The following is a 14,983-nucleotide window of genomic DNA, read 5'->3' as shown; positions in this document are numbered from 1 at the left end:
TGCAGCAAATCCTGAATTCTAAATAGGGCCCCAATGCAGAATGGATTGAGGCAGCTCCAGATAAGCCAGAAATGCTCTGGATAACATCCAGAGCTCAAAGCATTCTCCGAGAAAGCCAGACTTAGCCCTCCTCCAAGATGCTGCAAAACAAAACAGCACCTCTTCCTCTGCAACTGAGCGGGGAGTATTTTCAATATGCAGGGCTTGAGCTGGCAGTGTATTAGCATCCTTGGCACTGTAAGCATGCAGCCAGGAAGGACAGGCTGTGAAGCTGCAGGGAAGCCTCAAGAGATTCTTCTGTTCACAGGCACCTTGGACAACTTCTCTTAACTCCACGGGGGACTATTCCTGTTCCCTTTGGGTTTCTCTGAGTAACCTTCCTTCTACAGAAGCAGGTCAACTGCAGCATCAGGCAGACTGCTCCTCTACTTTAATACTCTAACTTTCCCCCCACTGATTTGGGGGAATTTATTGCTCAACTCTCACCTTGAAATTTAGTTACATATACGTGGATTTCGCAAAAGTAATAATAATAATAATAATAATAATAATAATAATAATAATAATTAATAAATTTTATTTATATCCCGCCCTCCCCAGCTGAAGCCGGGCTCAGGGCGGCTAACAACAATAAAACAGTACAAAAGTACAGCATAAACAACACTCTAAAATCATTCATTATAAAATTAATTAATTCAAGCCACTGGCAACCATTGGGCCAGAGCTCTGTGAAGATTGCCGAGGGAGGGAGTCAGGCTGTGCCCTGGCCAAAGGCCTGGTGGAACAGCTCTGTCTTGCAGGCCCTGCGGAAAGATGTCAAGTCCCGCAGGGCCCTGGTCTCTTGTGACAGAGTGTTCCACCAGATCGGGGCCACAGCCGAAAAAGCCCTGGCTCTAGTTGAGGCAAAGAAATATTGCAAAGAAAACCCGGCAACCGTCTCCTACAGCAGGGAAACTCAGAGAGACGACTTTTCCATCTTCCACAACTAACATTTGTGTTTTAATGGTTTGTTTGCTATTTTTGCTCCTGCCAACCTAGCAGTTCGAAAGCACATCAAAGTGCAAGTAGATAAATAGGTACCACTGTGACGGGAAGGTAAACGGCATTTCCGTGCGCTGCTCTGGTTCGCCAGAAGTGGCTTAGTCATGCTGGCCACATGACCCGGAAGCTGTACGCCGGGTCCCTCGGCCAATAAAGCAAGATGAGCGCCGCAACCCCAGAGTCGGCCACAACTGGACCTAATGGTCAGGGGTCCCTTTACCCTTTACCTTGCTATTTTTATTGCCGTTGCTTTGAGGTGCTTGTGTAAAAAGGTAAAGGTACCCCTGCCCGTACGGGCCAGTCTTGACAGACTCTAGGGTTGTGCGCCCATCTCACTCAAGAGGCCGGGGGCCAGCGCTGTCTGGAGACACTTCCGGGTCACGTGACCAGCGTGACATAGCTGCTCTGGCGAGCCAGAGCCGCACACGGAAACGCCGTTTACCTTCCCGCTAGTAAGCGGTCCCTATTTATCTACTTGCACCCGAAGGTGCTTTCGAACTGCTAGGTTGGCAGGCGCTGGGACTGAACAACGGGAGCGCACCCCGCCGCGGGGATTCGAACCGCCGACCTTTCGATCGGCAAGCCCTAGGCACTGAGGCTTTTACCCACAGCGCCACCCGCGTCCCGAGGTGCTTGTGTAGAAGGTGGTTAATATACTAATGCTACTAATAATAATGTTTTGTATTCCTATTCAACATAAGGTAAAGTTAAAGGTAAAAGACCCTGGACAGTTAAGTCCAGTCAAAGGAGACTATGGGGTTGTGGCGCTCATCTCGCTTTCAGGCCAAGGGATCTGGTGTTTGTCCACAGACAGCTTTCCAGGTCATGCGGCCAGCAGGACTGCACCGCTTCTGGTGCAATGGAACACTGTGACAAGTGCCAGGGCGCATGGAAATGCCGTTTACCTCCCCCACGCAGTGGTGCCTATCTCCTAGCACTGGTGTGCTTTCGAACTGCTAGGTTGGCAGGAGCTGGGACAGAGCAACGGGAGCTCACCCCGTCATGGGGATTCAAACTGCCAACCTTCTGATCAGCAAGCCCAAGTGGCTCAGTGGTTCAGATCACAGCGCCACCTACGTCCCCTCGATTTTTATTGCCGTTGCCTTGAGATGCTTGTGTAGAAGGTGGTTCATATACTAATGCTACTAATAATATTTTGTATTGTTATTCAACATACCTCTGTCTTGTCCATTACTGCCCAGTACCAGGCCATTCACAACAGTGCTTCCAACTTCAACTTCTTTGCATTCTGAAAGAAGAGCAGAAATGATCAGTACAACGTTCTCATACTGCATCCACAAGGACAGGAAAGTGTCTGAGGTGCTCACTGTATACGGAAGGTTCCTGGAGCAAGGAACAGGAATCAGACTTGGAGCATGATGTCCCATGCAATGGGTACCCTAGTTCAGGGAAGGGGACACTCAAAAAAAATGCAAATTGTCTGCCCTGTGGGTTAAACCACAGAGCCTAGGACTTGCCGATCAGAAGGTCGGCGGTTCGACTCCCCGCGACGGGGTGAGCTCCCGTTGCTCAGTCCGTGTTCCTGCCAACCTAGCAGCGCGAAAGCACGTCAAAGTGCAAGTAGATAAATAGGTACCACTCCGGTGGGAAGGTAAACGGCGTTTCCGTGCACTGCTCTGGTTTGCCAGAAGCGGCTTAGTCATGCTGGCCACATGACCCGGAAGCTGTACGCCGGCTCCCTCGGCCAATAAAGCGAGATGAGCGCCGCAACCCCTGAGTCGGTCACGACTGGACCTAATGGTCAGGGGTCCCTTTACCTGTACCTAATATTGCAACATACCATAAAATCACTTAATCAGTTGTTTCCAAAAGATCACACTCATTGCTCTCATTCATTAATCTCTCCCGCTCAGAGTTTCCATAAGCTTTTCCCTTCTTTTCCTGAGAGGCGTTGCGTCCTTAATTACTAAAGGTTGATAATGGGACAGGTAAAGCACAGCCTTTCTCACCTACGACCACCCTAGCCAGCGAAACTCTGAACCTGTTGAAAGGCTGCCTCCCACGCAGCCGTTAAAAGACGTAGAGCATTGTGAAAGCAAAGGTGGCATAGCTATTTTTAACACTGCGCTATGGGATGCACGCCTCTCTCCAGAAAAGGACTCTATCATTCCAGGTTGAGTCGGCAAAGGAAGTACATTAAGGAGGAGGGGACTAACTGAAGCAGGGCAATGGTGACTGATTATCAGTTCAGGGTTTTTATGCTAATGCAAAACCCTTTGGGCAGCAACAACAGAAGTGTACAGGTGAAACTCAGAAAATTAGAATATCGTGGAAAAGTTCATTTATTTCAGTAATTCAACTTAAAAGGTGAAACTAATATATGAGATAGACTCATTTTTTTTAATAAATATTTTTATTAAGTTTTCTTTCACACAGTCAGAAATATACAGAATAAAGAAAAAAGGAAAAGAACAAAGAGAAAAAGAAAAATATAAAAAAACCAACTTTCCAAAGTATTTTTACCAATCCAACTGGACTTCCCCACATCTTCCGAACCCTGCGTTCTTTGCAATAAAAACGTCAGCAATTTGTTACCTTGTTTCATATCTTACTGTATCTTTCAAATATTATGTTTCTAAATTCGAAATACTGTATCTCAGTTGCTTATACCTTAAAATAAACATAATAAAGTTATTTCATGTTTCCACCTCGTCTTTCTTATAACTTAATTTTCAGTTCACCAAATCGAGTTGCTGAAGCTAAAGTTTCCTAATCGTGCACATTCTTAACATTCATGCAGCTTATAGTGTTTTTGCAAATAGTCCTTAAATTTTTTCCAGTCCTCTTCCATTGTTTCCTCTTCCAAATCTCGGATTCTGCCAGTCATTTCAGCCAGTTCCATGTAGTCCATCAATTGCGTCTGCCACTCCTCCAGTGTGGGTAAATCTTGTGTCTTCCAATACTTTGCGATAAGAATTCTTGCTGCTGTAGTAGCATACATAAACAAAGTTCAATATATGAGATAGACTCATGACATGCAAAGCGAGATCTTTCAAGCCTCTATTTGTTATAATTGTGATGATCATGGCGTGCAGCTGATGAAAACCTCAAATTAACAATCTCAGAAAATTAGACTATTAAATGAAATCAGCAAAACAAGGACTGCAAATAGAGCAATATTGGACTTCTGAGAAGTAGAAGCATGCATATGTACTCAGTACTTGGTTTGGGCCCTTTTTGCATCAATTACTGCCTCAATGCGGCGTGGCATGGATGCTATCAGCCTGAGATTGTTAATTTGGGGTTTTCATCAGCTGTATGCCATGATCATCACAATTATAACAAATAAGGGCTTGACATACCTCACTTTGCATGTCATGAGTCTATCTCATATATTAGTTTCACCTTTTAAGTTGAATTACTGAAATAAATGAACTCTTCCACAATATTCTAATTTTCCGAGTTTCACTTGTAAGTGTGTGTGTGTGTGTGTGTGTGTGTGTGAGAGAGAGAGAGAGAGAGAGAGAGAGAGAGAGAGAGAGAGAGAAAGAAAGAAAGAAAGAAAGAAAGAAAGAAAGAAAGAAAGAAAGAAAGAAAGAGAGAGAGAGAGCTTGGGCAGAAGAGTACTATCCTTACTGGTGAGCCAGAACAAACAAAAAAGAGAAAGAAGAGAAGAAGAATTTTCTTGCATTCTCCAATGACTCTTGCAATAGTCCCTGCCTTCTCTGAGGGATGCCTTGTTCTCCCTTCCGCACACAGTCTTCTAGAGCCGGTTTAAACAGCCCCTTAACTTTTCCCCAAAGCCAAATTTCATGAAACAAATTCTGGAGTAAATGCTCAGGTGAGGTTTCTTTTTCTTCCTTCTTACTGTCTAGGTACCTCCACTCCAGCAGTTGTAAGAAGGAATGGGATATCTTTGTGGAGAAGCTGCTCTTGATGTACAAATCCCGATATACTCCCAAACGTCAGCAGAATGTCTTGACATCTTTATAAGTTCGCCACAAGCGTATGGGGAGGTTTTCCTTTTGCACCCCCCTCCAGCAAAAGGGAGGATCTCGTTTTGATTTAGCCAAGATTAATCAAGATTCAGGCAAGCTTCATCAGGACCATGGAGAGCATTCAGAGCTACAGTAGTTCTTCACACACCCAAGTGTTGGTAACGGAGGAATGTTGTCTCAGCAAAGAGCCGCAGTTATCTGAAACCTTATTAAAGTCCAGCTAGCCTGTTCTTTAGTTGGCCCCATCTCCAAAGAGAAGTTGTCTCTTTTAATTCTTTCCTCCTATTGAAAATGAATTTCAATAGGGACAAATGTAAGGTTATGCAGTTAGGCAGGAAGAACCAGATGCACAAATATTGGATGGGCTTACTAGCAGTACATGTGAACAGGATCTAGGGGTCTTGGTGAACCGCAAGCTTAATATGAGTCAACAGTGTGAGGCAGCAACAAAAAAAGCTAATGCTATTCTAGGCTGAATCAACAGAAGTCCCACTCTATTCTGCCTTGGTCAGACCACACCTGGAATGCTGTGTCCAGTTCTGGGCTCTACAATTTAAGAAGGATGCTGACAAGCTGGAACATTTGCAGAGGAGGGGAACCAAGATGATCAAGGGTCTGGAAACTAAGCCTTACGAGGAACGCTTGAAGGAGCTGGGTATGTTTAGCCTGGAAAAGAGGAGACTGAGAGGAGATATGATAGCCATCTTCAAATATCTCAAGGGAAGAGGGAACATGGTTGCTTTCTCCTGCTCTGGAGGGTAGGACCTGAACCAATGGCTATAAGTTACAAGAAAGGAGATTCCAATTAAACATTTGGGGAAAACTTTCCAACAGTAAGAGCTGTTCAGCAGTGGAACAGATTCCCACGAGAGGTGGTGGACTCTCCTTCCTTGGAGGTTTTTAAGCAGAGGTTGGATGGCCCTCTGTCAGGGATGCTTTAGCTGAGATTCCTGCATTGCTGGGGGTTGGACTAAATGTCCCTTCCAACTCTACAATTGGGTCCCTTCCAACTCTACAATTCTATGGTTCTGTAACTGCTGCTTCAAACAGGCTGGGAAGGTGTCATCTCTTCTGAAGACTTATCCTCAGAGTCCAAGGATGGTAGAAGAATCACGCCCTCTGGCTAGGAGAGCATGGGAGGTGGTAGTGAAACATTGCTAATAACAATCTATTTTTTGAGACACATTCCTGATAAGCTAATAGGTAGTGCATTCATGAGTATTGTATATGCCTCAAAGAAGAAGAAGAAATCTCTCTGGAGTTGCATGTCCTCCAAACATCAGGGAGGTTGTGAAAATTAATTACACTGACACCAGATGATGAGGGTACATGAATGGGAGGACATAAGAAGGGCTCAGCTGGTTCAAGCCCCAAACCTGGCACTCTGTTGTCAGGGTGGCCAGCTAAATTCCATGGAAACCCCACAAGCAGATTCCCACCAATTGCGGTTCCCACCAATTGTTTTTTGCCCTCCTTCTTTTTATTCAAAATTAAAACAAAACATATTATCCAGAAACATATCATCCTTATTTCCCCCCCCCCATTTTTCCTCCCTCCCCCCACAGAACCCACCCACCCCCAGCCTCCAACTTCCCTCAGTTCCAGTCTTTGATTTCTCTAGAAATGCTGTTTTCTGCATGTTACACAGTTGTATAGATCCTCAAACTATTTAGCTGATTATTATCAATAAAAAGTTTGTGAATGTTTATTCAAAACCTGCCAAGGAGTCCAGTTCGATTTGTTGTGTCTTCAAATACTTTGTAAAGAGTTCCCATTCATCTTTAAAGTCACAGTTACCCTTGTCCCGTAGCTTGTATGTCAGTTTTGCCAGTTCTACACAATCCATCAATTTTTCTTGCCATGATTCTTTAGTTGGGGTTTCTTCAGTCTTCCATCCTTGTGCTATTAAAACTCTCGCGGCTGTTGTCACATACATGGAAGATGTTTTTCAGCTTTTTTGGCAGATCTTTCCCTACAATCCCTAACCGGTTTCCACCAATTGTTAATCAGAGTCACAGTGCTTCTGACAGTGGGCAGATGAGAACACCGTTGAGTTGAAAAGATTACCAGGGAGCTTAAATCGCTGTGAGCTTACATCACAACAAACAGCTTAAGGCTTCCACCTTTAACACATTTCTGTTAGCAGCTGAAAAATCTGCACAAAGGTACACAAAGAATTAACTCAGCAAAACAAAACCCACCATAGTGTGATTTGAGCAGACTTGCTAATATTGCTCTTTCCCCGCCACTGCAGGAGGAAAATGGGAAAGCCTTTCCACTTTTCTTCTTCCTGATCTGGTGAGTTCAATCATAGAGACTGCTACACTGTGCTGAGACTTCAGACTTGCAGCAGCAGCAGCCTCCAACCTCTAGCCGAGGACTGTTCTGGGACCTCAAAATCAAGCTCAGCTAATAAATTAGATGCTTTGGAGATCAAGGGCACAACCCGCATTTTGCCCCTGAGTATAAACAGCAGCTTAAAGGAGACCCCACACTCACGGTTTATGGCCACTTCTTGCAGAAGATAAGTATACGGCTTAAAATATTTGCATGCTTAGGGAAATGTCTTATTTGACATCTGAGGCAGACTTGCCAAACTTGTTGTCGATCTTCTGGGCCGTTTTGGAATTCTAGGTCAGATGCATTCCAAGCAGAAGAATTGTCAACATCTAGTCAACATCAGGTTCCTCGCCCTCAATCTAGCTACTCCGTAAGGATGCTGTTCCTGGAAGCTAGGGGTGCAGGTACCGGTCAAATGCGATACCTGAAGCTACTCCTAGAATGCTGGGATGGTTCTCTGCATTGCTTCCGGCAGAATAAATTATGGTTACCAGATGTCCCCATTTCCCAGGGACAGTCCCCGGATTTACAAATCTGTCCCTGGACAAAATCTGTCCCCGGAACGTCCCCGGATTTCATTTAATGTCCCTGGATTTATATTTTAAGTGTTGTGGATTTATTAGTAGGGAATGAATGTTGTGTGATGGGTTCAACAGCACAAGACACATCATATGGGGACTTCCGACAAGCCAAAATGGCAGGCGCCACAGCAGCGAGTAGCTCCTGAAGCCAGCCAGAGCCAACTGTGCTAACAGGCTGGCTCCGGGCTGCTGAGACTGCCGCTGCCACCGCCACTGCCAAGGGGGAACCGGGGACGCCCGGTGCGTCAACCGGGGGAACGGCTGACACACACACACACACACACACGACCCAAATTGAGCCGGGAGCGAGAACCCCCGGCCGACTGCCCAGCGGCACTCCGGGGCCAGTAAAAACCCGGAGCCGACGCAGTGAGAAGGAGGAGAGGAGGAGGAGAATGAAGAAAGAGAAAGAAGAAGGAGAAAAAAGAGGGAGCTCCGACCTTGGTGTGCCACCGCTGCCGCTGAGGAGGAGAGGTAGGAGAGCACCGGGAGGGCAAGGACACGTGGCCGAGCCCAGGCCCAACCCAAGCCTACCCCACGGTGGCTAGCACTCCAAGAGAGCAGGCCGGGGCCCAGAGAAAGACCGTGCGACAGAGGAGACCACAGAAGATAAGATTTTATTTATTTATTTATTTATTTATTTAAAAAATCAGTAACTTTTTTCTCTTTTTTAAAAAAGTGTCCCCGGATCCTTTGAAAAAAAATCTGGTAACCTTAGAATACATCATTCACAAGATGATAAGAGGCGGAAGAAAAAAACAGAGAGAGCCAACTTACCAGAAGTCATCGTGCCAGAGGATCTCAGCTTCTCCACATGCGAATTCGGATCCTCTCTGTGAAATGAAAGACAGGAAAGGTCACAAGTGTATGTCAGTAGCCTGGATAGCTCAGTTGGTTAGAGCATGGTGCTGATCATGCCAAGGTTGCAGGTTTGATCCCTGCATGGGACAGCTGCATTATCCTAAATTGCAGGGGGCTGGACTAGATGATCTGCAGGGTCCCTTCCAATTCTACAGTTCCATGATTCTATGCCCACAACAACTAATATAACATTTTGACTTTCTACAGTATGAGCAAGAGACACAAAGAGATGCTTGGAGGACTTTATTCAGCCCCAACTCCTGTTTCAATATAAAAAAAGGTAAAGGTAAAGGACCCTTGGATGGTTAAGTCCAGTCAAAGGCAACCATGGGATTGCGGCACTCATCTCACTTTCAGGCCGAGGGAGCCGGCGTTTGTCCACGGACAGCTTTCCGGGTCATGTGGCCAACAGGACTAAACCGTTTCTGGTGCAACAGAACACTGTGACGGAAACCAGAGTGCATGGAAACGCCGTTTACCTTCCCGCCGCAGTGGTACCTATTTATCTACTTGCACTGGTGTGCTTTCAAACTGCTAGGTTGGCAGAAGCTGGGACAGAGCAACGGGAGCAGGGATTCGAACCGCCGACCTTCCAATCAGCAAGCCCAAGAGGCTCAGTGGCTTAGACCACAGCGCCACCTGCATGTTTCCCACAGTAATGGTGTCATGTTACATGTGCAAGAGCTAAAAACGACATTCCCACTGATACTACCCTTCCCCCACTTTCTCCCACTCCATTTTCATCGCCGTGAGGGGAAGAGGGACCCATCAAACTCTGCAGCCAGAGACAACCGCAGTATTTAAGGCTTAGCAAGAAAACACACATCCCAGGTGCATATCTGTCATGGGCTGGCTGCCTTATTCTTTTCTCACATCTGGAGAACTCAAGAGCATACAAGTGGGAGCCCTGCTGATGGGAGCCAAGGTGAAATCATGTTCTGGGGGATGCGGCAACCACAAATGGTCTGGTCCAACAAGAATTTGACTTTTCAGTATTTGTTAACACTTATCTCAAAACTGTTCTAGGCACTCTGCCTCGGGATTCCACACACACACACACACACACAAACTCGACAGGAACCCAGTCTCTACTGCTGCAAGTCTGGTGTCTCCTATATTGTTGTTTTAAACGTTGTGTTTTTAATATCAATGTTGTGTTGTAATTGATGTAAGCTGCCCTGTGACTTTAGGGCGAAGCCCTGCGTGTTTGCTGCTCAAAAATGGAGCTACCTGCAGGCTGCTTGTGACGCTCCGGGTTCAAGCCCTTGTGCGGGCTGACCCATGGTGTCGCGCACTGTGGGAAACACTTTGGTTTCTTAACGCCTGCCCAGTTGTGTCTTGCCTGTATGTTGCGTAAGGTCTTATTGTGGGATCATTCTGCTGCCGTGATGTGTTGGCTCTTTTTGCACATTAATGTTTGCGCATGAAACATGGTGAGTGGCAGCAGAGCTGCCATGGATGCCGACATTTGAGAGTTCATCCAGACTTCCGTTTGTGAAACATTTCTAAGCATGTGTTCCAGACACAGGCCAGGCTTTTCATGGGCTATTATTCGCTCCAATTCAGCGGTAAAACACTGGTTTTCCCAGGGAAAGGGCTAGGATAAAAAGAAAGAAAGAAAGAAAGAAAGAAAGAAAGAAAGAAAGAAAGAAAGAAAGAACTGCTCAGATGCAAATCTTTAAAGCTCAGACATGTGCCTGAAAACCACAGTGCAAAAGGAAGTCTGGATGCACCCTATGAATGGCTATATTCTCTGTTGCTTGAAGAAAAGCTAAGGTTAATATTTGGGCTCAAAAGGTAACTCATTTTACAAATGTGCTGCCTTTACTCCCCCTACCCTCTTTACCATCAGTTAGTGTTTCTTGCGGGTGGCGCTGTGGTCTAAACCACAGAGCCTAAGGCTTGCCGATCAGAAGGTTGGCGGTTCGAATCCCCGTGACGGGGTGAGCTCCTGTTGCTCGGTCCCTGCTCCTGCCAACCTAGCAGTTTGAAAGCACCTCAAAGTGCAAGTAGATAAATAGGTACCACTATGGCGGGAAGGTAAACGGAGTTTCCGTGCGCTGCTCTGGTTTGCCAGGAGCAGCTTAGTCATGCTGGCCACATGACCCGGAAAAACTGTCTGCAGAAGCGGACAAACGCTGGCTCCCTCGGCCTGTAAAGCGAGATGAGTGCCGCAACCCCAGAGTCGGCCACAACTGGACTTAACTGTCAGGGGTCCTTTACCTTTACCTTTACTTGTGTTTTTGCAGATGCTCTAATGTCCTACAGATAATGCCCAGTTAAGAGTGAGGAACATGGCTGCTTCCACTGCAAACATTTTGCTCCCCTTTGCAGCCCTAGCCCCAAATCACTGAACAATCAAATCACATTCAACGAAGCCATAGCTTAAAGTGACATCGTTTTGCTGCCAGAGTTGCCCACAGCTGCGACTCCATTACATCAGTACTGGGACCTTTTGGCACAGGGGTCCCATGGGGGCAAGCTGCTAAGAAGCAAACTAATGGAATGTCCTGCTCTTTTCCCCCCTGGAAAACACTGAAGAATAAGAGAGGGAGATGTTGTTGGCGTCCCCGTTCCTGCTGATATAAGAATGCATTCACTTTTGTCCCGTTCATTCCTGGCCTTTCTACAGCGTTGCTGCATTTCGAAAATGCATCTCAGCATTCTGGTCCTGAACACAGAATGAAAGAGTTATAGACTTGTGGTTAAAATGTGGCTTTGGTGGCAGATGGTCTTTCCTCCTTTCACTGGACCTTTGTTGCTAGTTAAATGAACAATGGGAATATATTCTTAAATTACTTTCAGCTCACAGCCTATCCGCTGGTGGACGTCTTGTGAGTTAGCAGGTTTTTCATCTTCTTCCCCAGTTCATATTCCTCAGCACTAAAACACAGTGTGAATTGTGTCATTCTTTGTATTTATTACGTTTTCCTCTACCCTTCCCTTCAAGGATCTTTACATGGTTCTCCCTGTTTTAAAAGGTAAAAGGTAAAGGTAAAGGGACCCCTGACCATTAGGTCCAGTCGCGGACGACTCTGGGGTTGCGGCGCTCATCTCGCTTTACTGGCCAAGGGAGGCGGCGTACAGCTTCCGGGTCATGTGGCCAGCATGACTAAGCCGCTTTGGCGAACCAGAGCAGCACACAGAAATGCCGTTTACCTTCCTGCCAGAGTGGTACCTATTTATCTACTTGCACTTTGACGTGCTTTCGAACTGCTAGGTTGGCAGGAGCAGGGACTGAGCAACAGGAGCTCACCCCCTCGCGGGGATTCGAACCGCCGACCTTCTGATCAGCAAGCCCTAGGCTCTGTGCTTTAACCCACAGCACCACCCTCGTCCCATTTTGAAAGGTAGCTTAGGAGAAATGTGCTTTCCTTCTTATCCTGTTGTGCTCCAGAGAGACAGAGAGTCTCCATGTGGGCTTTGTTTAGGAATCAGAAGTCATGCTGGCCTATTCTGAACAACTGAATCAACCTAGGCACTAGCTGCTTAAAAATGAAAGAAGTAAAATAAGAATGGATTCTAAAGCGAATGGACTATGCAGAACTGGCGGAACTAACGGCAAAAGTAAGAAACCAGAATGGCAGACTATGCATGGAAGAATGGAAGTCCTTTTTGGAATATCTGAAAATATATATAATCAGATGAAATCGCGAGCAGGATTTGAAACATGAGGAGTGGTAGAAGGTTGATAACACATGAAATAGAATAATGTGTCTTAGGTGAAATGTTGGTTAGAATGTAATCTTGTAAATGGGATGGGATTAAGAACAGTGTGGAGCGAACGCCGGGAAGTCAAAATTTAAAGAGAAATGTATAATAAATTTGGAATCTGGAATATATATGTGAATATTTTAAAGTTTAATAAAAATTTGACACCCCCCCCAAAAAAAATGAAAGAAAGATGCAAACAACCTTGGCCCATGTTGATAATATTGCAATGGTGTGAAGAAAGCAACCTGAACACTTATTTTTAAGAAATATATCCTACTCTCCCAGTGTTCTCCCATCAAAGGGAGTGATAAGGTCTGTCTGTACCTGCTTAATTTCAGCAATGATACCACACCAGCTGCTCCCAGATCATTCATTTTGCCCCATAACCAATACAATGGTACCTCAGGTTACAGACGCTTCAGGTTACAGACTCTGTTAACCCGGAAGTAGTACCTCGGGTTAAGAACTTTGCTTCAGGATGAGAACAGAAATCGTGCAGCGGCAGCAGGAGGCCCCATTGCTACTGCCGTGCCGCCGGAGCACAATTTCTGTTCTCATCCTGAAGCCAAGTTCTTAACCTGAAGCACTATTTCTGGGTTAGCGGAGTCCGTAACCTGAAGCGTTTGTAACCTGAAGCGTCTGTAACACGAGGTACCACTGTAGATTGGTAAGGAGAAAACGTATAAAGTTCTTTATATGTGATACTATCTAACTGTAACAATTAGTCTGCTTTTCAATCTGTAATAGGACAATGCCATGTAAAAAATATCAGCCACATTGTATTGCAAACCTCTACAACAATCCTGTAAAGTAGGTCAGTAATTTGTTCTTTTATTGCCGCTGGAGGACTGCCTAAGCCTGCCTAACAGGTTAATGACAGAGGCGAGGTCTGAATTTGGGAAGGCCCAAGTTGACGGATCACTGCGCTTGCCATTATGACAACAAAAACCCTGCAACAGGAATGGCACACCTCCAGGCATCTCACAAGTTTCCTCGCATAACCCTTGCCAATCCTTTGGATGTGTGATAGCTATAGACCTTTGTAGCTCTGACCAGCTCCAAGCCGCCTAAAAACAACAACCAGAAACTCTCTCAACAACAGCTGCAGTTGACCAATGCCTCAAAACCAGGACGGGACTAGAAATTAAACTATACGACACAGGCTGGTCAATGCGGCACCCGCATCAATGCAAGAGGCCAGAAATATTTACAGTGGTACCTTGGTTCTCAAACTAAATCCATTCTGGAAGTCCATTCCAAAACCAAGGCGTTCCAAAACCAAGGCACGGTTTCCCATAGAAAGTAATGCAAAACAGATTAATCCGTTCCAGACTTTTAAAAACCACCCCTGAAACAGCAAATTGACATGGATTTTACTACCTAACGAAACCACTGATCCATAAAATAAAAGCAATAAACAATGTATTGCAGTCACGCAATCAATCAATCAGTAGCTGAACTGGGTTCTACGCAGTCACAAAAAGAAAACAAAAAGAGCCGCAAAAACAAAAAAGCAAAATAAATAGCAAAACCAGACAGACCTCAGCGTAAGACTCAAAACGGAAGTGTGGCACTCAAATCGGAAGCGTAACACTCAAAACAGAGCATGTTTGGCTTCCAAAAAAGGTTCACAAACCGGAACACTTACTTTCGGGTTTGCAGTGTTTGGTTTCCAAGTTGTTTGAGTACCAAGGCGTTTGAGAACCAAGGTACAGTGGACCCTCTGGATACGAACTTAATTTGTCCTGGGAGTCCATACGAAAAGCCCGTATCCGCAGGCGTCGCTTCTGCGCACACGCACGGCGCGATAAAGCGCTTCTGGGTTTGCCACGTTCGTAACTCGAAATTACGTTCCCCGAAGGTAACGTAACCCGAGATACCACTGTACCACTGTACTAGAGAGCTAAAATTGGACACACTGCCCCCTTACCTTTGGTCAGGTTCTTCTACCAGAGCAGGTGCCATATTCTGCAATCCTCATTTCAACTGGGGCGTAGAGTTATCACCCCGAGTCCGAAGCATGCTGTGTGTGTCCTGCTTGGCTGAAGTGTAGGAAGAACTGGCATCAGGAAACCGTCTTCCTGTCCTTCCGACACCTTTAAATACTCCATCCCACCCCCGGCTGTGCTTTATAATTAGAAGAGCTCATCTGAGTCATGTCATTTGCCTCGTCCTCCTCCTCCCAGCTTGCCTGGCACTGTCCCCCTCTCACTTGGACATCAGCCAGAACCGCAATTCTTTTCGGCAGATCGGGGTGGAATCGGTGGAGAGCGACTCGCCGGCTCGAAGAGGAGGAAAGGGGGGGGGGGAGAGAAGTCCTTTGCAGAAACAGTCGGCTGAAACCTGAATGTGTCGCATGAGGAAAGCAGGCAAGCTCAGCCTCGGTGCGATGGTGGCTGGAGGGTGACTGAATGTCGTCATTTTCAAATAACCGGCATCTACTATGCATGCCACCCGTTCCAGCTCTACGGGGCAGGGATCACACCA

The 14,983-nt window shown here is 46.0% G+C and overlaps 1 protein-coding gene across 1 annotated transcript in view; it reads right to left on the bottom strand.

Moving 5' to 3' along the window:
* The window catches only part of SORBS1 (sorbin and SH3 domain containing 1), a 112,717-nt gene extending 98,015 nt beyond the window's left edge, over positions 1–14,702 (bottom strand). Inside the window, exons 1-3 of the mRNA XM_077930695.1 lie at positions 14,427–14,702; positions 8,699–8,754; positions 2,219–2,290 (exon numbers count right to left, since the gene is read on the bottom strand). Coding sequence (XP_077786821.1) covers positions 2,219–2,290; positions 8,699–8,754; positions 14,427–14,461 — 163 coding nt within the window. The 5' untranslated portion in view covers positions 14,462–14,702. The remainder of the gene's footprint in view (positions 1–2,218; positions 2,291–8,698; positions 8,755–14,426) is intronic.
* Between the last annotated feature and the right edge of the window lie 281 nt (positions 14,703–14,983).

The sequence above is a fragment of the Podarcis muralis genome, chromosome 6 (assembly GCF_964188315.1).
Source record: "Podarcis muralis chromosome 6, rPodMur119.hap1.1, whole genome shotgun sequence".
NCBI lineage: Eukaryota > Metazoa > Chordata > Lepidosauria > Squamata > Lacertidae > Podarcis > Podarcis muralis.
The sequence above is the reverse complement of the archived record's forward strand: the minus strand, read 5'-3'. Positions and strand labels throughout refer to the sequence as shown.